The sequence below is a fragment of the Zosterops lateralis genome, assembly GCF_965231275.1.
Source record: "Zosterops lateralis genome assembly, chromosome: 10".
Lineage (NCBI taxonomy): Eukaryota > Metazoa > Chordata > Aves > Passeriformes > Zosteropidae > Zosterops > Zosterops lateralis.
In genome coordinates, this window is record NC_139770.1 from 21,777,456 (window position 1) to 21,799,619 (window position 22,164).

Here is a 22,164-nt window from a genome sequence, read left to right on the forward strand (position 1 = left end):
AATGCCAGCGCCGCTCACCGCCGGCCTCCGCGCCGATTTGCTGTCAGTGGTCTCGTCACAGCTCGGAGCGACGCGCCGCTGTCTGCGGAGAAGGGGGCTGCCATGTTGCCGTACGGAGAGGCAAAGAGGAGCGCAGGGAAGCAGCAGGCCGGCGGTGGGGCCGAGACCGGGGCTAGAGGGCGGTGCGGAGTGTGAGGGCTCCGCTCCTTGCGCAGACCGCCGACAGGCGCGTCCTGTAACACGTATACATAGGAATGATTTGATAAACGGGCGCCGCCATCGTGTTGTACGGCGCTGGCCCAGCCCCGCCCCCTCGTTCCCCGTAAGAGTAACCCCTTCCACCATGCCCGCCCTACTCAGAGACACCTTTCACGGCTCGCCTGCCACGGAGCGAGCGGCTCGTCGGGAGGCGGCCGGCCAGCTGCACCGCCAAGGCAAGCGAGAGGCTCCGGGAGCGACCCCCTCCTTTCCCCACCTGCACCCCGCCGTACGGCTGCACCTCGGCCAAAATGGCGGCGGCCATGTGGCGGCCGCCATGTTGTGCCGTACAGAAACCCCTTCCCCAGCGGCGAGGGGGGCCGGGGTGACCCGGCTCCGCCATCTTGCCGTACGGCAGCGCGGCGGGGCCGGGGCGGGGGCCGGGGCGGGCCCGGCCGGCCGAGGGCGGCGGCGGCGGCGGCCGGAGATGGTGATCTGCTGCGCCGCCGCCAACTGCTCCAACCGGCAGGGCAAGGCGCGCCGCGGCGCCGTCTCCTTCCACAGGTAAGGGCGGCCCGCCCGGCCCGCCGCAAGTGCCGCGTCCGGGCCGCCCGCGCCCCTGTCCCGCTCCCCCCGCCGGGCCCCCACGGCAGCGGCTGCCCTTTGTTTCCCTGAGGGGAAACCGGCTCGGGGCTCCCGGATCCTCCAGCCCCGGCCGGGCAGCGGGAGCGCCCCTTGCCACGGGGCCCGGGCCCTCCTGGCCTGTCCCCCGGTCTGTGCCCCCGCGGCCCGTCCTGCCCCTCGCCCCTTGCCGGGGGTGGGGATGGTGCCCAGTGAGTCCCCGGGGAAGGTCCCTGTCCCGGGAGTCCCACTGCAAACCCATGAAGTGACTGCTTCCCCTGCTCAGGGGCTTTCTTCCACTCCGGGCATTTCTACACCTAATTAAATGCCGTTAAACACACCCGGTGTAGGCAGCGCCCGGGTTACGGGGCAGCGCCGGGCAGCGTGTTGGCTGAGCTGGGGGGTTTGGGGGTGGTCGCGTCCCCCTTCCTTGTGGACGGGCTGTTCCTCGTGGGGCTGACAGAATAATGGATCGATTGCTGATGAAAATGAAAACAACACCTTTTAGTCCTGCGCTTTTCGTGAAGTGGAACTGTTGACGCAGTGAATGAATATCAGACATTTCAGCCCAAAGTGAAATAATTGTTAAATGAGTGTAATTTAATTTGTAAATGAGCGTAACTTACTGAAGCACAACTTTCCCCAAGATCTCCTAAACCCAGCTGTTGCATTGGTCATCTTAAAGGTCTTTTCCAACTTCAACACTTCTATGATTCTATGGCTCTGTAATTCTTGAAGCACCAACCCTCCTGATTTCCAGCTTATTTTTCAGCGGGTTTTGTCTGTTCCTTTTTTAGATTCCCTCTGAAGGATTCGAAGCGCTTAATCCAGTGGCTGAAAGCTGTTCAGAGGGACAACTGGACTCCCACCAAGTATTCCTTCCTCTGCAGCGAGCACTTCACCAAAGACAGCTTTTCCAAGCGGCTGGAGGACCGGCACCGGTCGCTGAAGCCCACCGCTGTCCCCACCATCTTCCAGCTGGTGGAGAAGAAGCAGGACAAGCTGGATTATGTCAGGAGCAGAAGGAAAATAGCCAGGCAGGTGCCGGTGCGGGATGGGGAGCCCCCGCGGGAAGGAGGCGGTGAGGTAGCACACAGGGCCCCGTCTCCTGGCCAGGACCTCATGGTGATGCAAGGGACGAAAGAGATGGAGGAGGCCGCTCTGCAAGAGGAAATAGGATTGATGTCCGAGGAGGAAAAGGCCCTCCACGGCCAGGTGGACAGCCCTCGGAGAAGGACGTTAGGGGATCATTTGGGTGCGAAGGCTGGAGCTCAGAAAAAGCCCGAGAGGTCTCCTGGGGAGGACTGTGCCCGGGGAGGCTGGGCAGGGAGCTGGGGGGCAGACAGGAGCGGCGTGTCCGTGGATGACTTCACCCCTCCTGCCTCCGGCGCCTGCAAGTTCATCGGCTCCCTGCACTCATACAGCTTTTCCTCCAAGCACGCCAGGGAGAGGCCATCTCTCCCCAAGGAGCAGCTAGAAAGGAAAAGGCCAAAGAGAGACGTGGAGCCAAGCTGCAGCAGCCACCTCTTGGGGCACGACAAGGCCGTCACCGAGGTGTCCCCGACCTCGTCCCTGACGGCCACCCCCCAGAAACCCTCGCAGGGGCTGTCGGCGTCCCCGGCAGACCTGACCCCCCGGCCGGCCGCCGAGGCCGTGCTGGGCCGCAAGGGCGACACGGACGCCAACCCCATGTCCATCAACGAGGTGATCATGTCGGCCTCGGGGGCCTGCAAGCTCATCGACTCCCTGCACTCGTACTGCTTCTCCTCCCGGCAGAGCAAGAGCCAGGTGTGCTGCTTGCGGGAGCAGGTGGAGAAGAAGAATGGGGAGCTGAAACTCCTGAGGCAGAGGGTCAGCCGCTCTGACAGCCAGGTCAGGAAGCTGAAGGAGAAGCTGGACGAGATGAAGCGGAACAGTTTCCCTTACTTGAACAGCCTGATATCCCAGGACTGTGGTCAGTATTCTCAGGGGTGCTGCGCTGAGGTGGAATTCCCTGTTTTCTTAGAGGCTGTTTAAGTTGGAGGCTGTAAAGTTGTGATGGGAAAAAGTTGTGAGAAAGGGATATCCTGGGAAGGAGAAGTAGCAGCTTGTGTGAGACCAATGGATACAGTTTATAGAATTCGCTCAGTGGGCACACAAGTTCATTCTTATATTCATAACCTTTCAAAGATGTTGAATGGGAATTTAGGAATTGTGGTGTTGTGGTGACTCTCTTGATGAATTTATTTTATTTTCTTTCTTTTCTTTTCTTTCTATTCAACTTTTTTGTGACCCAGTGGCTCCTGTTAGGGATTTTCCTTCTTCTTTGGAGCATTCTTGTGATTTTGTTTTTTCTAGTGTCTGGTGTGTTAATGAGCTGTCCTAGCAGCAGGTATCTGGGAAAGCTGTTCTTGTCCTCAGTGGCACAAGAAATAGTTTTTGATATTGGATTTCATATACTGCACACAGTACTCAGGATACAGGAAGTGTAAGTGAGATGGGAGGTATCAAATATGACAATGTCATGATGGACATTGAGGTCATGATTTGTGAGCAAATGTCTGTGTTTTCTTTGGTCCTTTCCTCCCTTGGAAGGCAGAAGAAGTCTGTTAACATAATAAAGCAGGGAATGATGGAAAATGCTTCTCTATCAAGTACAAGAATGATGATTAAGCACCTGAAAGCATAGGGGAACTCAGTGAGGGATCAGGTCATGTAAAAACTTTGTTAGAAGTCAAATTGAGCCATAACCCTTCTTGCACAAAAAATTAGTGTCTTTTAATGTACAATTTTGCACAGTGACTGTGGTTGCAATGTGCATTTCAGGACAAGAGTTGAGGACCTTCTAATGGTGGTGTGTGTGTGGCTGCTGAGAAAACCTTGGGTTGCCTTGGGAAAGATTCGTGATGTGGGGCTTGCCTGGAGAAGTCATCACCTGTGCAGGGTTGGGTGTCTCCCAGTGGCTCATCCTCACCTTTCCTTGAGGAGAGAAACTTCATGGCTTCTTCTGGAGCTGTTGGGCAGTCAGGAGGGTAATGCTGGCATAGAGAGGCACATTCTCCAGACTGTTGCAGCACAGCCAGCTTCCTCACTGGAGGATGAAAGTAGACCCTAACAAAATTCATGAAGGTCGCCACCCAGCACTACTTTTCCCATATGTATCTAATTTTTGAAAGTACAGGAAAACTCACATTTTTATTTTGGTAGGGGAGGGGGAAAATTTTTCCCTGAGAAATCAGCATAGTCTTGTTTGTACCTTCTGGTCTGCATTTTTGTGTTGTTTAGGTGTCAAACTGAAGAAAACAACTAAATACAATTTTAGGGTTCCATAGTTGTCATTCATATATATATGTATACATATATATGTGAAATATTTATATTTAAATATATTTAAAAAGGTGTCTGCCTTTGTTGGAGTACCTTCACTGAGATATTAATTGCAGAAAGAGCATCTTTAAGGATGTTTTTCTTTATTCTGGTAAGCACTATGATTTTTCTCCTTTTCCCCAAAATTAGTGTTTTTCCGCATATATCTTGAGAAGTGAAAATTTTATGTTCTTGTAAAAGATATTCTTATATATGTAAGTTACATGCTCTATTTTATAAGGGAAAACATAATCTTTATTAATGAATTGACCAATTCCTTACTTGTTCTTCCATCTTTTATCAACAAAACTGGAGATCAGTGTGTGAAAACAAACCATTTTGGCAATTGTGTGTAGCTCAGGAGGTTTATATGGAACCCTTTGGCTGGGAACTTTTTGAAAGGGTTTGTTGGTGGCTGACTGGCTTTTTTTTTTTAAATTTTTTTTTCCTTTTAATTTAGCTTTTTTTAGTCTTTTTTTGTGTGCTCATAGTAATAGTTTATGACAGTGAAAACAGCTGATGAAGTGCAGCCAGCTGCTGCCAGGCAGTGTCTGGTTCATGCCCAGACACCAAGTGTTACTGTAATACAAAGCTGAGTTAAGAAAGGTTTTTCATATTCATAAAAGTCGAGTCAGGTAGCACATTAGGTTAATAATAGTCTTTGCTAGTAGCCATGTCTCAGTTGTCCCAGCTCATCTGATGTGTGGTTGAGGTGATGCTTTTAGCTGTGAATCTGAGCCTGCATATTTTTTTCTGCTGTAGGCAGTTCCTTGAGTATAAGTACCTGACTGGGCTGACCATGCAGGTTGTTACCTGTCTGCATCCCTCACATTCAGCTGTTTCCACAAAATCCTGAGCACTAAAAACGAACTTTAGGCCCGCACCCATTCAGCAGAACTTCATTTCGGTGCTAGTTCTCACATACTTTCCTCTAATGAGACAAATAAATTTCTGCTGGCTGTGTCCAGGCTGGGAAGAGCAGGTTTCTGCAGGAGTGCTGCACAGCACTGCCCCCCAGCCACGCTTGAGGCAGGGTGACTCAGCCTGGGCAAGTGGCTCCCAGCTCCAGCTGTCACCCTGTGCTCGACTGGTGTTTCCCAGCCTGTCTTATCAGGAGGATTGACTGGTTTAGGAGAAGCCCCAGGCTGTCTCTGGCGCAGCACAGCTGCCATGGTGGCCTTTTCCACCTAAACTTTGAATTTAGATGTTGGTTTGGTAGGAAAGTATTTCCTCCTGTTTCGTGAGGTCCATGGACCAAAGGCTGAGCAGAGCAGAGCTGTTGGATGAGCATGGTTAGGCCACCAGGCAGGACAGGTTTAGATGTTGCTTCTGGAGGATGACAGGATGCACCAGGAGAAGTGAGGGAGAGCCAGCAAGCAGGCAGGGATGTGTCCTGGGGAGGGCATGGCTGTTCTATCTAACAGCACTGTCTGACCGTCCTGTTCTGTATGAAGGTCTCAGCTCTGCTGCATCAGCTGTGCTCGCTCAGACAGGAGATCCCAGCAGCTCCTTCCCCAACATCACCTCCTCTTGCCGTGGCCCAGTTTGGTCCTGCTGTGAAACTACATCTCCCAGCAGGCAGCAGGACCAGTGTCTTACCCAAACATGAGCTCACTTCCCTCATAGCCATCTTACCACCCTGCGCAAAGCGCTCTCTGGGGCAGGGGGGGCTGCAGGTAGAGCAAATAGCAAAATATCCGCAAATATGGCTGGGCATGGAGAAAACACAGGTAGGTTTCCATGGGGTTCAAGTTTCTGTGTTCATCAGAGGGGTAAAACTCTTAGAATTCAGCTGCTTGGGGGTATGAGGAGCCTCTTCCATGCTGCATGTTTGTTTTTGTGAAGGTCATATTAAAGGCAGGAGAGTTTGCAGAATGAGTTCATGTGAAAAATGGTTAGAACTCTGCTAGGAATCTGCGGGAAATCTGGCTTGGATTTGTCTTTGGATGTCTGTGCAAAGCCAGTGTAGAAATGGGGTCATTTACAGTACTGTTCACATGCAAATGAAGCATAGTTGGCGAACTTTGGGGCAAGCAGAAGGAAGGAGCACTTGATGAGGTGGAGTCTTAAGGCCTGTTCTGTGGGGCCTGAAGTGGTGTTACCCATTCATGCTGCAGAAAACAAATAGGAACATCCCATTCCTGACTGGCAATGAGAAGTGGGGTTGTTCATGGCTGGAGGTGCTGTGCTTTCATCTGTCTGAGAAGGACTGGACCAGCAAAAGGCTGGTGTCCAGTTCAGTTTGAAAATGAAATGTGTCTAATGGGTCACAGAGATGTGCTGTCAGGGAAATTGCCTCCACCAGGGCAGGTGCTGCTAGCCTGGCAGTTGCATGTTAACTTGGAGCTAGATTTTGGAAGAAAACTGCTTGTATTCAGGGACAGCAGGTGCTGCTTGTGATTTTTTTGGTGCCCTATCTGGGATGGGAATGGCCAGGGTAGAAAGCTGGTCCATAGGGTGGCTGTTACAAAGAGCAAGGGAGCTATAAAATAAACTGAGAGTGAGATAAGGAGTAGAAATATGTGTGCACAGAGGTTGAATCATGGCAGGAGGTATCTTGAGAGAGGCTGGCTAAGATTTTACTGTGGCCTGAGCACTTGGGTGAGAGGTGAATTGTTTTGTGCTCAGCATGGGAGCAAGCACTGTGCAGGCTCACCAGCTTTGGGACTTGGTTGAGGAAAGTGGCTCTTTGACCTCCCCCTTGGGGAGAAAGGCAGTTGGAAGGGAGGAAACAAGACTTTTTGCACTGCTGATGGGGTGGTTTTCAGTGGGATTGTCTTGTTCTTTCTAGCTTTTTTTTACCTAATAGTCTATAGAGTTTGTGCATTAAGCATTTAATTTTGCAGTGAGTCGGCAATGACTCACAACAAAAACCCAGCTTGCAGCTAGGAAGCAATGAAACAGCAAACTAAGGAAAACTCGAGAGAAAGACTGAGCTCAGGTAGGGTGTTTGGTTTCTCATAATAGAGTATAATTTAAAAAATGTTTTCTCTGTATTTTGTAAAGAAGAACTCTGGCAGTGACTACAGGCACTGAAGCATTACCACCTTGGCACTTGGCTGTGAAATTAATTACTGAGTCTATAGCAGGAACATTTGTGAATATAACCACATTCCCAGCTTTAGGAGCAGAGATGGGATGATCTGTTCAACAGGTGATCTGCTGACCCCTGGTAGGATGCATCTTTCTTGGGGGAGAAAGAGTTCTAGCAGAGGAGCTGGTAGGGTTTGTTGAGAGGACCTTAAATTAGCTTGGAAAGGGGAAAGGAACAAAGCCAGGGTCACCGGTGATGAGCAATGGGCTGGGGTGCCTAAACTTGAGAAGAGGAGCGCAATCAGCTTTGCCACGTGTTGGCTACAATGTACCACACCAGAAATATCTCTGCTTTAATACACCCAGCGTGAGGGACCAGTGAGGAGGAGCTCAAAGCTTTGGTGCAGTCCAGAGATCTGACATCACTGGTATAAGTGAAACCTGTTGGGAGTTTTCCCTGTGACTGGAGTGCCCTGATGGACAATTCCAGCCTCCTCAGGAAGGACAGGCAGAGGGGTGGGTGGCACTGTATGGAATAGAAGGGTTGGAGTGCGTGGAGCTCACACTTGGCAATGGCACAGTTGAGAGACTTTGGATAAGAATCAAGGGGCAAACAAACAATGCAGATTTCACTGTGGGAGTGTACTCTGGACCTCCCAGTCAGGATGATCACACTGACAAATTATTCCTTGAGGAACTAAGGGATGATTCCAAGTCAACTGCCCAAGGGGACTTCAACCTGCCAGAAGTTACCTGGGAGCATCCCACAGCTGGTACAATCCAGGCCAGAAGGTTCCTAAAAACACCTGCATGGAACGGGTCCTCAGGGAGCTGACTTGGAAAGATGGTCTTGATCTCTTGCTTGTCATGAGCAAAGTGAACATTGGGGCAAACTTGGTCACAGCGACCTGGAGCCATCAAGTTTAAAATCCCTGCTGACAGGAGGAAAAGTGCCAGAAAAACCTCAGCTCTGGCCATGAGGAGAGCAGACCTCAGGCTGCTCAGGGAATTAGTGAACAAGGTCCCCTGGGAAATGTTTTTGCAAGTGCTGGGATCTATCAGTGCTGGTTGCTTACTTTTAAACATCATCTCCTAAGGAACAGCAATTCCTAAATGTCAGAAGTCAAGCAGTTGAGGCAGAAGGCTGACTTGGCTGACCAGGGATTTCTTTTGGAAATGAGATGGAAAAGGAAGGTGTGTGCCCAGTGGAAGCAAGGTCAGGTGGCATGGGAAGAACATAGAGATGCTGTTCCTCACTTTTGGGAGAAAATCATCAAGGCAAAGTTCAAGTGGAGTTGAAGCTGCCAGAACCGTGGAGAAGAATAAAAATGGTTTTTTCAAATATTTAAATGGCAAAAAGCAATTTAGAAATAACATTGCCTCATTCCAGGGTGAGGATAGTCACCTTACAAACAGGGACAAGGCAAAGGTGTTTAATGCTTTCTTTGCCTCAGTCTTCAAATGGATGATGGATCTCAGTGCCATGAGCTGGAGGACCATGACTATGAGAATGATCAACTCCCAGTTGAACTAGAAGTTGTGCAGGATCTGCTGCTCCAGCTGAATCCCTACATATCTGTGGAGCCTGACAGGATTCATTCCAGAATCCTCAAGGAGCTGCTGATGTCATTACAATGCCTCTGTCTATGATTGATTTTTGAGCAGTCTTGGGAATCACAGAGGTTGAGTGGAAGCTGGCAAGTGTTGTCCTGATTTTTAAGAAGGAGAACTCCAGAGGCAACAGACCTGTCAGTCCCAGTTCAGTGCCTGGTAAAATAATGGAAAATATTATTCTGGGAAGTATTGAAAAACACCTAGAGGACAATGCAGGCATCAGTCACAGCCAGCACAGCTTCCTGAGGGGAAAGTCCTGCTTGTCAAACCTGATTTCCTTCTATGACAGGGTAACCTGCCTGGTTGATCCAGGAAAGCTGGGCGGTGGAATCTTTTTGGACTTCAGCAAAGCTTTTGGTACTGTCTCTTACAGGATCCTTCTGGGCAAAATGTCCAGCCCACAGCTGGATAACTCTGTTACATGATGGGTGAGGAGGTGGCTCATGGGTCAGACTCAATGGTGACAGTGACTGAGGTGACACCAGGCTGGCATCAGTCACAGTGGGGTTCCACTGGTCTCCATCCTCAGCCCTGTTCTCTTCAACATCCTTGTTAGCAACTTGGACACAGGGCTTGAAGGAATACTGAGCAAGTTCACAGCCATCACCAGACTGGGAGGAGCTGTCACTTCCTTCAAGGGTGGAGAGACCTCTGCAAATCAGAGATAGACAATCACCAGCTGTGTGGGGTTTAACAAGGGCAAGTGCTGGATTCTGCACCTAGGACAGGGCAGCCCTGGCTGTGTGTATGGACTGGGTTAGGGTTAGCGCTGGAGACCAGCTGTGGGATGGGACCTGGAGGTCCTGGTCCATGGCAAGTTCAATAGGAGTCAGAAGTCTCCTGGCAGCCAGGAGGGACATCCCTGGTCCTGGGGAGCATCAAGCCCAGCATTGCCAGATGGGCCAGGGAAGGGGTTGTCCTGCTCAGTTCTGTGCTGAGGCAACCTCACCTCGAGGCCTGGGGGCAGGTTGGGGCAGTATAAAAAAGGCATTAAGTTATTGGAGAGTATCCAAAGGAGGCCACGAAGTTGGGGAAGGGTCTGGAGAGGCCTTACAAGGAGTGGCTGAGGGCACTTGGTTTGTTCAAGTGAGGGCAGACCTCACTGTGCTCTTAACATCCTCACACAGGGAAGTGGAGGGGCATGTACTGATCTCTTCACTCTCATCACCAGTGACAGGACTCGAGGAAATGGCAGGAAGCTGAGCTGGGGAGTTAAAATCAGATATCAGGAAAAGGTTTTTCCCTCGGAGGATGGTTGGTCCATCCAAGAAAGTGGTCACAGCATCAAGCCTGCCCGAGTTCAAGAAGTGTTCAGACAATGCTCTCCAGCACATGGTGTCATTCTTGAGGTGTCCGGTGCAGGGCCAGAGTTGGACTCAATCCTGACAGGTCCCTTCCAACTCAAGGATATTCTGTGATGGAGCTGGTGCTCATCAGTGCCAGGAATGTTTTACTGGTTTGCTGGGGAGAGCATCAGCAAAGTCTGCCTGAAGAGGTGCAACTCTCAGGGCAGAGCAGCAGAGTATAAAGTCACCTTCTGTACTTAAATATGGACAGAATATGCCAAGTGAGGTTCCTCCTTCATTACCAGAACCTTGATGATGATGATTTAATCCCAGTGAGCAGCTGTGCTAAAGGAAGAACTTCAGGGAACTTCCCAGTTGATGCTGCAGACCCCACACTTTGAAGACTCAGGGATTTTGTTTGGGGATTTATTTTTTCTCTGTGTGTGTGTTTTGGGGGTTATTTGTTTGTTTGGTGGAGTTTTTTTGGGGTTGGAGGGGGGGGGGGTTTGTACTTATTTTTCCTCATGCTTTCTGTGGGAAGTGTTGCCCAGCTCAAGGAAATAGGTTAGCTGCCTTGTCAGCAACCAGCTGGCCACTCACTGCAGCTTTACTGATAAAGCTGTGTAGGAATTCGTGCCAGCATTGCTTTCTGTGCCAGGGATCCCACTTGAGAGCCACGCCAGCTGTGCAGACATGGCCCCAGGGGGCTGTTCAGTTGCTCTGTCTGGTTTGTCTCAAGTCAGGGAGGCATCTCCTGTTGCAAAGCCTGGACAGCCAGTTCCAGGCTCACTGTGTTACAGTGCAGGGTGGGATGTGACTTGTAAACTCTCTGGGAATGGCAAAGATGTAGGAACAGTCTGTCTGTGAGTTTGTAGGGTTGGAGCAGGGTCAGGCGGTGAAATGGAACTGACCTGTGTGCTCAGGGCCTGGGCATGGAGGTTGTGGCCTGGGTGGCTTCCTGAGGGAAGGAGATCAAGGTGATCAGGTTGTTTATAGGTGTGTGGTTTTGTCTCCCAAACTGTTACAGCTCATGAGTGTCATGGCTGCTTTCAGTGAGATTTTGTAGAACCAGAGGATGGTTTGTGTTGAAGGTACCTTAAAGCTCATCTTGTTCCAACTCCCTGCCATGAGCAGGGACATTTTTCACTACACCAGGGGGTCTGGGAGATGCTGGATCCCTAAAGCAGAGATCCAGAAAGCACAGGAGAAAGTGACTCCAGGACTGTCCTTGTTAAGAAAGAGGATGCCAGAGAGAGCTTCCCTGTAGATAAAGGAGGAACTCTGCATATGGATGCAGGAGGTTCAGCATTAAGAGAACCCCCTTTGAGTGTGAAGCTTAAAGGGTGACCAGGGTCTCTTGTGCTGCAAATTCTCAGATGTCATTTGTATTCTTGATATCATCATACACTTACCTTTTAAGCCAGATTAGTGGGATTTTTGTAAAAATTATGTGCCAGGAGTTCAGACCTTTAAAAAGGGATGTACAGGCTCCTTCATCAGTGTCAGAGGAGTTTCTCTTGACAGTGACTGTATCTACAAACCTGAAATTTGAAACAAAGCAGCTCAGCAAAGAACTTCTTGTTGCTACAATAGTCTTTCATTTACCTGCCCCAACCATGACATAAAAAAGCAAACTGCTTTACAAATGGCTGCTTTGTTGGGGGATGGATTCAATCAGACTCTCTCCTGTCTGCCTCCCCTCTTGTTTTTCCACTCTCCCAGCCCAGCCTTCCAGCCAGGAAGGAAAAAGATTTTAGTCCACCAGTCAGAGACCAACAGTGAAGGTAAGAAGAGCACTCACTGCATGGGATGAGATGTCTGTCATGTATGAGGATGTCTGCACTTACCTGCACTTCACTGAGTCTCTGATCCTTATTCACTTCTGCCTCTCTCAACTTTTCCAAGCCACACGAGAACTAAAGAACTCTTCAGCTTTGCTGCCATCTAGGTAGTGTAGAAAAGTAATAATGATCACTTGGCTGTGTTGTTTGCCCAAGTGCCAGAGACTTCAGGATGTACAGTTACATCTTCACGTTTCAGCTGGTTGGAATTCCAGCTCTTGGGAAGTGAGACCAGCTCACTAGGTCAGGCACCTCCAGCCAGGCTGGACTCTGCACAGCAAAGCAGTGGGGTCAACCTGGGGGTGCTGGAAATGATCACTTGGATTGTCTTGGTTTATAATCAAGGCTAAAGACTGGGAATGGCTAAAGCCATTCATTTCATCTGTTGTTTTGATGCTTTTCCTGAAATGCAAGCAGAAGAAAAGGAAGTGCCCTATGAAAGCACTGTGGTGACAGAAACTGTCCTGCTCCTGGGATGCTGACCCAGGAGAGGGCAGCAGCAGCCCAGGCTGCAGGCTCCTGCAGCTTTTGCAAAGCTTTGCTTTTTACTTCCATCATGGGAGATGAGCCTGTAAACAGCTTGGAAAGAAATGCAGCAGAGAGTGAAAGGCAAACATCAGCTGGAGGAAGGAGCAGAATGCTCCTTACCCAGAGAACTCTGTGCTCTCCTCATGAAATTGAAAAGGTGGGTACAGGGAAATACTGTCCAGTGCATTGACACTGTTGTGTGGATTGTAGGAATCCCTTTCCAAGTCCTGGGCAAGCTGCTGGGTTCTAAACAGTCTGACAGGATGTTCTACAGATCCTGGCTCTGATGCTGTAGACCTTTATCACCAATTTCCTAGTGAGCTGTCATGTTTCCTCACGTTGCTTCCCTTGCAAAACACTTCAGGATAAAGCAAAGCTTTTTTTTTTTTTTTTTTTGCTGACATGGGTTGGCTTTTAAAACTTGCTGTCTGGGGAAGAAGAGTACCACAAGTGGTCTCTTTTACCCAGGAAAGCTGCTGTTCCTTCTCCTTTGGCACTTCAGGTGTGTTCTTCCTCCTTGCTCAGTCTTTCAGCCTGACATTTCATAAAGAGCACAGCGAAACTCAGCCTGGTCAAGCAAATTTTGGCCACAGCCTTACAGTTTTAGGTTATGATTTCTCCCTGTAGTTGAGTCTGTGCCTTTAGACCAGCCAGACAAGCAGCTTGTTCTTGTATTCTCAATCTCACTAGGTGTGGAAAACACCCCCCTGGAACACCTACCTTGCCAGTATGAAATATTTATCCCATGAGGGGGAGGAGAACATGCTTTAAGCTTACTTCAGTGATATTTGTCTGCATAACAAACTACTGAGAGTAGCAGGCATCCCATTTGTGTGGGAATCCATCTTTCCCAATATCCCATTTTGCTTTCCCTACTTACACCTTAATAATGGATCTGCTCTGCTCTTCACTTGGCTTTAAATTGTCTCTCTTCATTTTCTTGATGTATTTTTTTTCAGGTCACAACCTCTGAAAGTAAAATGCAAAGCTCTTTATCAAAACTCTCCTACAGCACCAAGCCTGACAGAGTTCAGGAAGCATTTGGACAATGCTCTCAGGCACATGGTGTGACTCTTTGGGATGGACCTGCACAGGGCCAGGAGTTGGACCTGATGATCCTTGTGGGTTCCTTCCAGCTCAGCTTATCCTGTAGTTGTGTAAAATGATTTGTTAAAGAAGTTTTAACTTTGTGAGACAGATCTTGGTTGCTTTTTCATAACTGCAGTGACAAAGGGAAGTATCTTTCTCTTCCATTTACTCTTTACCTTACAGGCACCCTAATCTTTTAAAAATGTTTGTCTTAATCCAGAGCCTTAGTAGAATAGCTTCTGAATGATCCTTCCTTGTCTCTTTGTGTGAGTTCAGGCCATTGTTAACCTCTTAAAAAAATATTACAGCCAAACTTTGATCTTGAATCTGTACACAGCCTGATTTTCTTTTGAAATGAGGACTCATTTCCTTGGCCTCTGAAATAAACAGGAACAGTATGTACTCAGTGCTTGAAAAAGATTAACCCAGAGCATTAGAGGTTTCATTATCATTTAATGATTATTTTTTATGCTGAGGTTTCAGTCATCTTTTTCCCTGCATGTATAATGGGAGGGGGCTTTTCTTTCAGATCAAGCTACAGAGAGGAGTCAGAAATTGATCACCTGAAAGAGTGCTCTATGTGTGGCTAAGAGCTGGTTTGGAAACAGACCCACTTTCCATTCCAGATCCGCTGTTCATTGTTCCCATCTCCCACCCTGGAGCTGGCACTGCTCTGAAGAAAAGCATTGCTGTGGTGTTGAGCCATTTCTGAGGTGTTTTGTGTTCACCTCCAGCCAGCTGGAGGCAGCTCACAGCAACCTGCAGAGCACAGATCTGAGTTTTCTTTCTACCTTGTACCTTTTCCTGCACAGAGACTCCCCAGCTGAACCCTGTGATGGAGCCCCTGTCCTGGATGCTGGGCACCTGGCTCTCAGACCCGCCCGGAGACGGCACCTTCCCTACAATGAAGCCCTTCCAGTACCTGGAGGAAGTGCACATCTCTCACGTGGGGCAGCCCATGCTCAACTTCTCGTAAGTCCAGGGAGGTGTGTGTGTGTGTCTTGGCAGCAGCTGTTGGATTGGAGCAGGCACTGCTCCAGAGTGATTGGTTAGTTGGGTTTCTTTTCCAATGGCAAAGTACACAAATTCTCACCTACCAAACGAGGTGATGTTGTGGTGTGTAGCTGCGTTGTCTGACTTTCATTTTCCTTGAAAACTTGTGATTAATTGGCATTCTTTGTGAAATTCCCACTTAGAATAAACGAAGGAGCTATGGCATGGCTATCAAGTTTGTCCATTTTAAGCTGTGGTCCTCAGTCTTCACCACTGTGAAAATCTTAGAAAAATGAGTGCTTATCAAACCATATGGGATAGGAGGCAGGTAGCTTAACTACTTGCTTTGGCTGCAAGTGGTTGTTCTAAGACAAATCAAAAGAAATCCAGAGGGAGGGAAGTGACAAGCTCAGTACTGCTCCAGTGTCTTTTTGGGAAGGGTGAGTTGTTGGAAAGTGTGTTGCTTTGAAAACCAAGGAAAGAAGAATTAAAACATGGAAGTGCTGCATGAGAGATGCCCTGTGTTCCTGGAGTATGATGGAGCTGCCAGCTCAGCCTGTGACTGCTTTAGTCTGATTTTCAAATGAAACAAAGCTCTGACAGTCTTGCTCTGGCTGCACCTCCCTCCCCAGCTTGTGAACAGTTGCTTATTTGAGTCACCTTTTGTTTTTTCTCCTCCTTTTCTTTGTGCCAAGGAGTTATACAGCTGTGAACTGTTGAGCTTTAGGAAGCACCAGGAACATAGGCAGCAGTCTTGGAGGACAGACACCCTGTGCTTTCCTGGCTCCTGGAGCAGTGGCTCTTAAAAGACAGTCCCTGTATCCCTTAAATGCTCCAAGCACTGAAGGCTGCCTGATTTAAGTGTGTTTCTCCTTTGATATGTATAATCACCCATGTTGTGGGGTGACCAAACCCACAGTTCCTAAGGCCTCCTGAAGAGTAAATAAGAGTCTGAGCTGAACTTTTTGTCTTTTTGAAGAGGTTGATGGGAGAAATATGTCTGCTCTGTTGCTTCCTACAGCAAGGAATATACAGAGAAAACAACTTTGCCAGGTGTAAAAGCTAAATAAAGACAATACAGTAATTCCAGATATTTATTTGAGAAAAGGAAGTTTTTGAGACACTTCAGCATCTGTGAAACGTCTGAGTTCCTGAGGGATTTCTGAGCTAGTTCTTAGAAAGACCCAGGGGCTGTGGAAAGCTTGAATTCAAATACTTAATTCCAGCTCTAAGAAATAGCTGTGCTGCTGTAAAGTAACAGTATTTTTCCAGGTTTACCTCTTTTAACTGTGAAGTGTTTTCAGTCTTTTACTCTTCAGAGTAGTGCAGTTAGTCATGTGGTTAAATAAGAGGAGACCAGGCCAAAAAATGTCTTTTGAGTGCAAAACACACCAGTAGTTGTGCTCTGATTCCCCCTCAGGTTCAACGCCTTCCATCCGGACACCAGGAAGCCCATGCACCGGGAATGTGGATTCATCCGCCTCAAACCCGACACCAATAAGGTGGCCTTCATCAGTGCCCAGAACACAGGTACACACCTCATACCCACACTGGGGCAAAGAACAGGTCCTTACCCTGCTGGGACATTTCATCACTTTTTCAGAAAGTTCTTGCACCTCTCACAGTTTTGTTTAATTAAATTTCCCTGTGGGAATCACTGCTCTTTGGCACTGGACCCACGGTAGTTCCTAAACTAAGAGGAACTTAGTGTGTGGATGTAGCACCTTGGTACTTCTTACCTTATGGGGACTGAATGAGAGAGAACCATATCTGAGTTATTATAGGTGAAAGTGTTAAACCCCAGCTGATGCTTAAATTTGCATCTGAAATGCCAGGTGCTGAAGGGAAGAGTGCCAGTTGTGCTGTGATACTCATCCCACACGGTGTGAGTAAGTCTGGCTGGATTTTTGTGAGCAGCAATCCATGTCTGAGGTTGTGTGGATCTGCAGTTGTCAGTAGTGCTAGGGCAAATAAAACCATTCTTCACGGGGAGTGCTGGTCTGTTAAGTAGTCTAACAGAGCATGGGATGGTTTGGGTTGGAAGGAACCCTAAGGCCCATCTCATTCCACCTCCCTGCCATGGGCAGGGACACCTTCCACTAGACCAGGTTATTCCAAGCCCCATCCAACCTGACTTGGAATACTTCCAGGGATGGGGCAGCCACAGCTTCTCTGGGCAACCTGTGCCAGGGCCTCACCACCCTCACAGGGAAGAATTTCTTCCTAATATCTAACCTAAATTTCTCCTCTTACAGATTAAAAACTTCTTACTTGTCCTATCCTTATCTGAGTGTGTAAAAAGTCCCTCTCCCTCTTTTTTATAAACCCCATTTTAAGTACTGAAAGGCCAAAATAATAATTGTGACATGCTTAAATAACCTTTGTAGCCTAATAATATGTATGCCCTTGCTTTTCCCTAGGTCTGGTGGAGGTGGAGGAAGGGGAGGTGAATGGACAAGAGCTGTCTATAGCTTCTCACTCCATAGCCAGGATCTCCTTTGCCAAGAAGCCCCATGTAGAGCAGGTGAGTGCACAGAGTGAGCCATTCCCATAGCATTGCTTCCCCCAGAAGGCGTCTAGCTGAGAGGATATGTTATTTAGCATGCTTTAATTACAGAATGCCATCAGGAGTTCTTGGAAGCACTGCATGGCATCCTGGCTTAATCTTTCTGTAAGAGCTTTCAGAAGAGATTTTGTACATTATGAGACCCAGAGGGATGATTATGATAAAAAACTGACAGGCTGGGTGAGACCAGCTAACCCAGAATCCTGTCTCCACAATGGCCAGTAGCAGATCCATAGGGAAGAAAATAGGAAAGTCTTGGTTAAATACTCTTTTATGGCAGTGGGAGTAGTTGTTAATGCTGGTTTTCTGGATTGATTGCAGTATGAGGGTGCACATTTAAGGTATGGTCAGTATTGGGCCTCATGGGGATATTTCTGGAGCACCTGCAGATGTTGCCCTCTTGTTTTTCAGAGCGTTCAGACCTTGCTCTGGGCTCTTTTCCCATCTGTGGCTGCGGGGTGGGGCTGGCACTTGCTGTCAGCTCCACCTTTGGTTGGCTGGTTTTGGGGGTTTGGCTTTCTTGGGTGTGTAGTGGGGGTTTGTTGGTACAGCTGGCAGGGTACAGCCAGCTGTGAGTGCAGCAGCACTGCTGGAGTCTGTGGCATCCTGAGGTCACCTCTGGAAGTGTCACTGTCACATCTGAAGCTGTTGTGGCTGACCAGCAGCTGAGACAGCGAGGCTGAACAAGCTCTCACAGCCTGGGTTTTGTGTGCTATAAAACTGACCCTTAGACAACAGAGAGCACAACTTTGTGCAGATGTAGACAAAAATTTTATTTGCCTACACAGATAGTGCCCTAACCTTGGAAAGTCCCAACTCCCTTGCCTTTGGATGCATGTTTTCAATTGCTGGGTTCCTCCTTTCCCAGGAGCAGCTGTATTGCCTCCTTCCCATAGCAGAAGTAAAGCTATTAGATACTGTGGATGTCAGCAGGGAAGCAGAGCTCTTAATTGCAACATTTAAATAAAAGGGGCTGTTCTGTTTGAGTTACTACCTGAACTGTGGGCAGATAGACTAGCAGGAGGAGAGGGGAAAGCACAGAAAGCCAGCAGATGTTTTCCTAGTTGAGGGCTCCAGGGCTGGCTTTGGCTGGAAGAAGGAAGCTCTCAGGCTGGAGGTCTGTGCTCATCTGGCACCTGTGGGAAGCTCAGGCCCAGGGACTGGTCCTAGTGAGTATCTGGGAGGCCCCTTGCTGGTGAAGGAGGGTGTGGAATGAGAGGGGTTGTCAGGAAACCAGCTCCCAGAGCCTTTTCTCCTTCACCAACAACAGCTTAAATTGCCTATGGAAACAAAGAGGCCACAGGTGTGTGAGAAGGACACGTGTGCTGCTGCTGTAGTTGCTCATTTGAGAAAGCTTCACCATCTTGTTGCATTCCTGGTGAAAAGTGATTCAGGGTGGCTGTGGCTCAGCTGAGCTGTCACTGAGGCAACAGGGCACATTTCCTGCACCAGGCTGTGTCATGAACAGTTTAAGTTGCTTGAAGAATCACCTTTAAAGGTGTTATCAATGCAGTTTTAATACAAATTTGTGAAAGCACAGCTTAACAAAATTTGATGGCAAGGTTCCCTCTGTTACTGCTCATGGATGAGGAGGGCAAGGACAACCTCCATTCTTTCTTGGATGCAGGGGGAATATAGTAACTGAAGATGAGGAAAAGGCGGAGGTACTTAACACCTTCTTTGCCTCAGTTTTCTACAGGCAGACAGGTCATCCTCAGGACAAGTGGCTCCAGAGTGGATAGACAGGGACTGGGAACAGAACAGTCCCCCTGGAATCCAGGAGGAAGCAATTAGAGACCTGCTGAGACACTTAGATGCTCTCAGGTGTATGGGATTGGATGGAATCCATTCTATGAGGATGAGGGAGCTGGTGGATGAGCTCACCAGGCTGCTCTCCATCATTTCTCATCAGTCCTGGCTCACCAGGGAGGTTCCAGAGGACTGGGGGTGCCAATGTGAGCCCATCCCCAAGAAGGGCTGTAAAGAGGCTCTGGGGAGCTCCAGGCCTGTCAGCCTGACCTCGGTGCCCAGCAAGGTTTGGAACAGATGATCCTGAGTGCCATCACACAGCACCTACAGGATAGCCAGGGCTTCAGACCCAGCCAGTGTGGGATTAGGAGGGGCAGGTCCTGCCTAACCAACCTGATATCCTTTTACAAAGGCTGTGGATGTATCTACCTGGACAGCAAATCCTGTGACACCATGTCCCACAACATCCTCCTGGAAAACCTGCAGCCACAGCTTGGACAGGAGCACTCTTTGCTGGGTTAGGAACTGGCTGGAGGCTGGGCCCAGAGAGTGCTGGGGATGGTGCTGCATCCAGCTGGGAACAGGCACCAGTGGTGTCTCCCAGGGATAAGTGTGGGGCCCAGCCCTGTTTAATATCTTCATGGACGATCTGGACAAGGGGATTGAGTGCACCATCAGCAAATTTGCAGCTGACACAAGCTGGGAGTGAATGTCAATGTGTTGGAGAGTATTAGGGCTCTGCAGAGAGACCAGGACAGGCTGGGTAGATGGGCTGAGTCCAGCAACATGAGGTTTAACAGGTGCAAGTGCCTGGTCCTGCACTTTGGGCACAACAACCCCTGCAGCGCTACAGGCTGGGGACAGAGTGGCTGGACAGTGCCCAGGCAGAAAAGACCTGGGGGTCACTGATGGACAGCAGGCTGGACATGAGCCAGCAGTGTGGCCGGGAAGGCAAATGGCCCCCTGGCCTGGATCAGGAATGGTGTGACCAGCAGGAGCAGGGCAGTGATTCTTCCCCTGTTCTCAGCACTGTTTGGGCAGCACCTTGAGTGCTGTGTCCAGTTCCCTCCATTTAGGAAGGACATTGAGATGCTCAGACACATCCAGAGAAGGGCAACAAGGCTGATGAAGAATCTGGAACACAAGTCTTGTGAGGAGCAGCTGAGGGAACTGGAGGTGTTTAGCCTGGAGAAAAGGAGGCTAAGGGGAGACCTCATCATTCTCTGCAACTACTTGAAAGGAGGGTGTAGCCAGGAGAGGGTTGGTCTCCTCTCCCAGGCAGCCAATGACAGGACAAGAGGACACAGTCTTGAGCTGCACCAGGGGAGGCTCAGGTTGGACATTAGGAATAAGTTCTTCACATAAAGTATGATTGAGCATTGGGAGGTGGTGGAGTCACTGTCCCTGGAGGTGTTAAGAAAAGGCTGGAAGTGGCACTCAGTGCCATGGTTTAGTTAATAAGATGGTATTGGGTCATAGGCTGGACTTAATGGTCTCAAAGGTCTTTTCCAACTTAGTTAATTCTGTGACTCTGTGAACCTGCCTTGTTCCATGGATAATGGGCTTGGAGCTGGTATTGTGGAGAGGGCTGCTTTCTTTAGGAGAGAAAACTCCTTGGTTATTTGTCTGCTGTAGTGAGGATACCCTTCCTGGTGGTGCATTGACAGCAGGCATGTGGATGGCAAAGGGAAGAAAGCCCAGGTAAGGGGTTCACCTTGTGGCCGCTCATTGCTTGATTTCCTTCTTTCTTTTCCTACCCCTGGTTTAGATTACCAGGAAATTCAGGCTCAATTCTGATGGGAAACTCGAACAAACTGTCTCAATGGCAACCACTACGCAGCCCATGACTCAGCACTTACACATTACCTACAAGAAGGTGACACCCTGACACCGGGAATGCCAGGTCTCCTCGCCGAGGGCAGGGAGCAAGGACATCATGCCCCAAGAGCAGCAGCAGCAGCAGCTCAGGAGCAGGACATGGCAGATCCTGGAGCCTGTGCTCATCCCCTGGGCCCCAGAGCTGCTCGTCCTGTTGAGAATGTTACTCAGATGTTTCTGTAATGGTATATAAAAAAATAAATAAAAAGCTTTTATTTTTATGGCCGTGTCTTTGGCGTGACTGCAGGTGGGGTGTGCTGCCTGCTGCTGGGCAGTGCTCGTAGAGGGGCTTTGTGCTGCCTGCTCTTCAGTAGGTGTTGGGTTGGAGACCCAACCTCCAGGACAGCCAGGAAACTGGGGAAGCTGCAGGTTCTGGAGTGGATTTGCACTGCAGGAAAAGACACTGAGAACTCCAGAGCCTGTCCAATGAAACTTGGTATAAATATCAAGAGGGAGCACCTACATCTTGCTCTGGGACAAGAGGAAACTGTCACAAGCCCTGATCCCAACGGTGCTGTCCAGCAGTTTGAAGGGAATTGCTGCAGTGTGGGAGGTCAAGGCCAGACTTCAGGGCAAAGTATCACAAGATTCAGGGCAACAGCTGTGAGCCAACAAGCAAGAGAAACTGCTAACAGTGGGGCTCAATCTCAGCAATTTCCAAATTCTGGAATCAGGATGCAGCCTGACCTTTGTGAAATCTGTCATTGAGCCCCTTAGCAGTGAGGGAGGCAGAGGACTTTGGTCACTCCTGTCCTACAGCAGAGACTCCACAGAAGGCCTTGGACCAGATGACCGCTGAAGGTCCCTGCCAGCCCCAGCCACTCTGGGAGTGTAACAGTGGCGCATCCCCACCCCAGCAGGGACTTTCTGGAAGGGAGCTGGGTGGACACTGAGGTGTGCAGCCCACTGCCAGGTGGGCTTTGTGCCACAGGGTCTGTCTCTGGATGGAGGAGCTCCTGGGTGTGCCCTTCAGAACCCTGTGATAGCACCAGAGTCATTGTCACTCACTTGCAGTGGGTAACTATAAACACCAGCGTTAGGTAGTGGCATAGCACTCAGACTGTGACCTGCTGGCAGCTGAGGAGCTTCTGAGCACTGCCAGTGACCAAGGAATCTCCAAATGACACCAGTGACTGAGGAACCTCTGAGTGCTGTCAGTGACTGAAGAGCCTTTGAGTCCTGACAAGTGAGTAAGGAGCCTCCGAGTCCTGCCAGTGACTGAGGAACCTCTGAGTGACTCCAGGGAGCCTCCAAGTCCTGTCAGTGAGTGAAGAGGAACCTCTGAGTGCCACCAGAGGTCGAGGAGCCTCTGAGTGCCACAAGTGGAAGCCAAGCCTTCAAGTCCTGCCAGCAGCTGGGAGAAGTGAGTCCAGGAGCAGCAATGGCAGAGGGCGGGCAGGAGCCGCCGGCGGCCCGGCCCGTC

General features: G+C 49.4%; 1 protein-coding gene across 3 annotated transcripts; it reads left to right on the plus strand.

The window, feature by feature from the left end:
• Window positions 1-77: 77 nt before the first annotated feature.
• Window positions 78-20,962, plus strand: THAP4 (THAP domain containing 4). 3 transcript variants are annotated; one of them, XM_083868325.1, is made up of 6 exons: window positions 78-110; window positions 1,617-2,773; window positions 14,368-14,527; window positions 15,969-16,078; window positions 16,969-17,072; window positions 20,632-20,962. In XM_083868325.1, the coding sequence occupies exons 1-6, from the start codon at window positions 103-105 to the stop codon at window positions 20,749-20,751; spliced, it is 1,659 nt and encodes a 552-aa protein (XP_083724451.1). In that variant the 5' UTR covers window positions 78-102; the 3' UTR covers window positions 20,752-20,962. The 3 variants fall into 3 exon arrangements, with proteins under 3 accessions (XP_083724451.1, XP_083724450.1, XP_083724452.1); XM_083868324.1 differs by lacking the exon at window positions 78-110 and adding an exon at window positions 637-762; XM_083868326.1 differs by lacking the exons at window positions 78-110; window positions 1,617-2,773 and adding an exon at window positions 5,790-5,894.
• Window positions 20,963-22,164: the final 1,202 nt, after the last annotated feature.

What these genes read in the sequence shown, in the direction of transcription:
- THAP4 (XM_083868324.1), top strand. Translation starts at nt 686, where the DNA reads ATGGTGATCTGCTGCGCCGCCGCCAACTGCTCCAACCGGCAGGGCAAG. An exon ending in GGCGCCGTCTCCTTCCACAG is followed by an intron (nt 763 to 1,616) that starts GTAAGGGCGGCC and finishes TTCCTTTTTTAG; the next exon opens with ATTCCCTCTGAAGGATTCGA. An exon ending in CCTGATATCCCAGGACTGTG is followed by an intron (nt 2,774 to 14,367) that starts GTCAGTATTCTC and finishes TTTCCTGCACAG; the next exon opens with AGACTCCCCAGCTGAACCCT.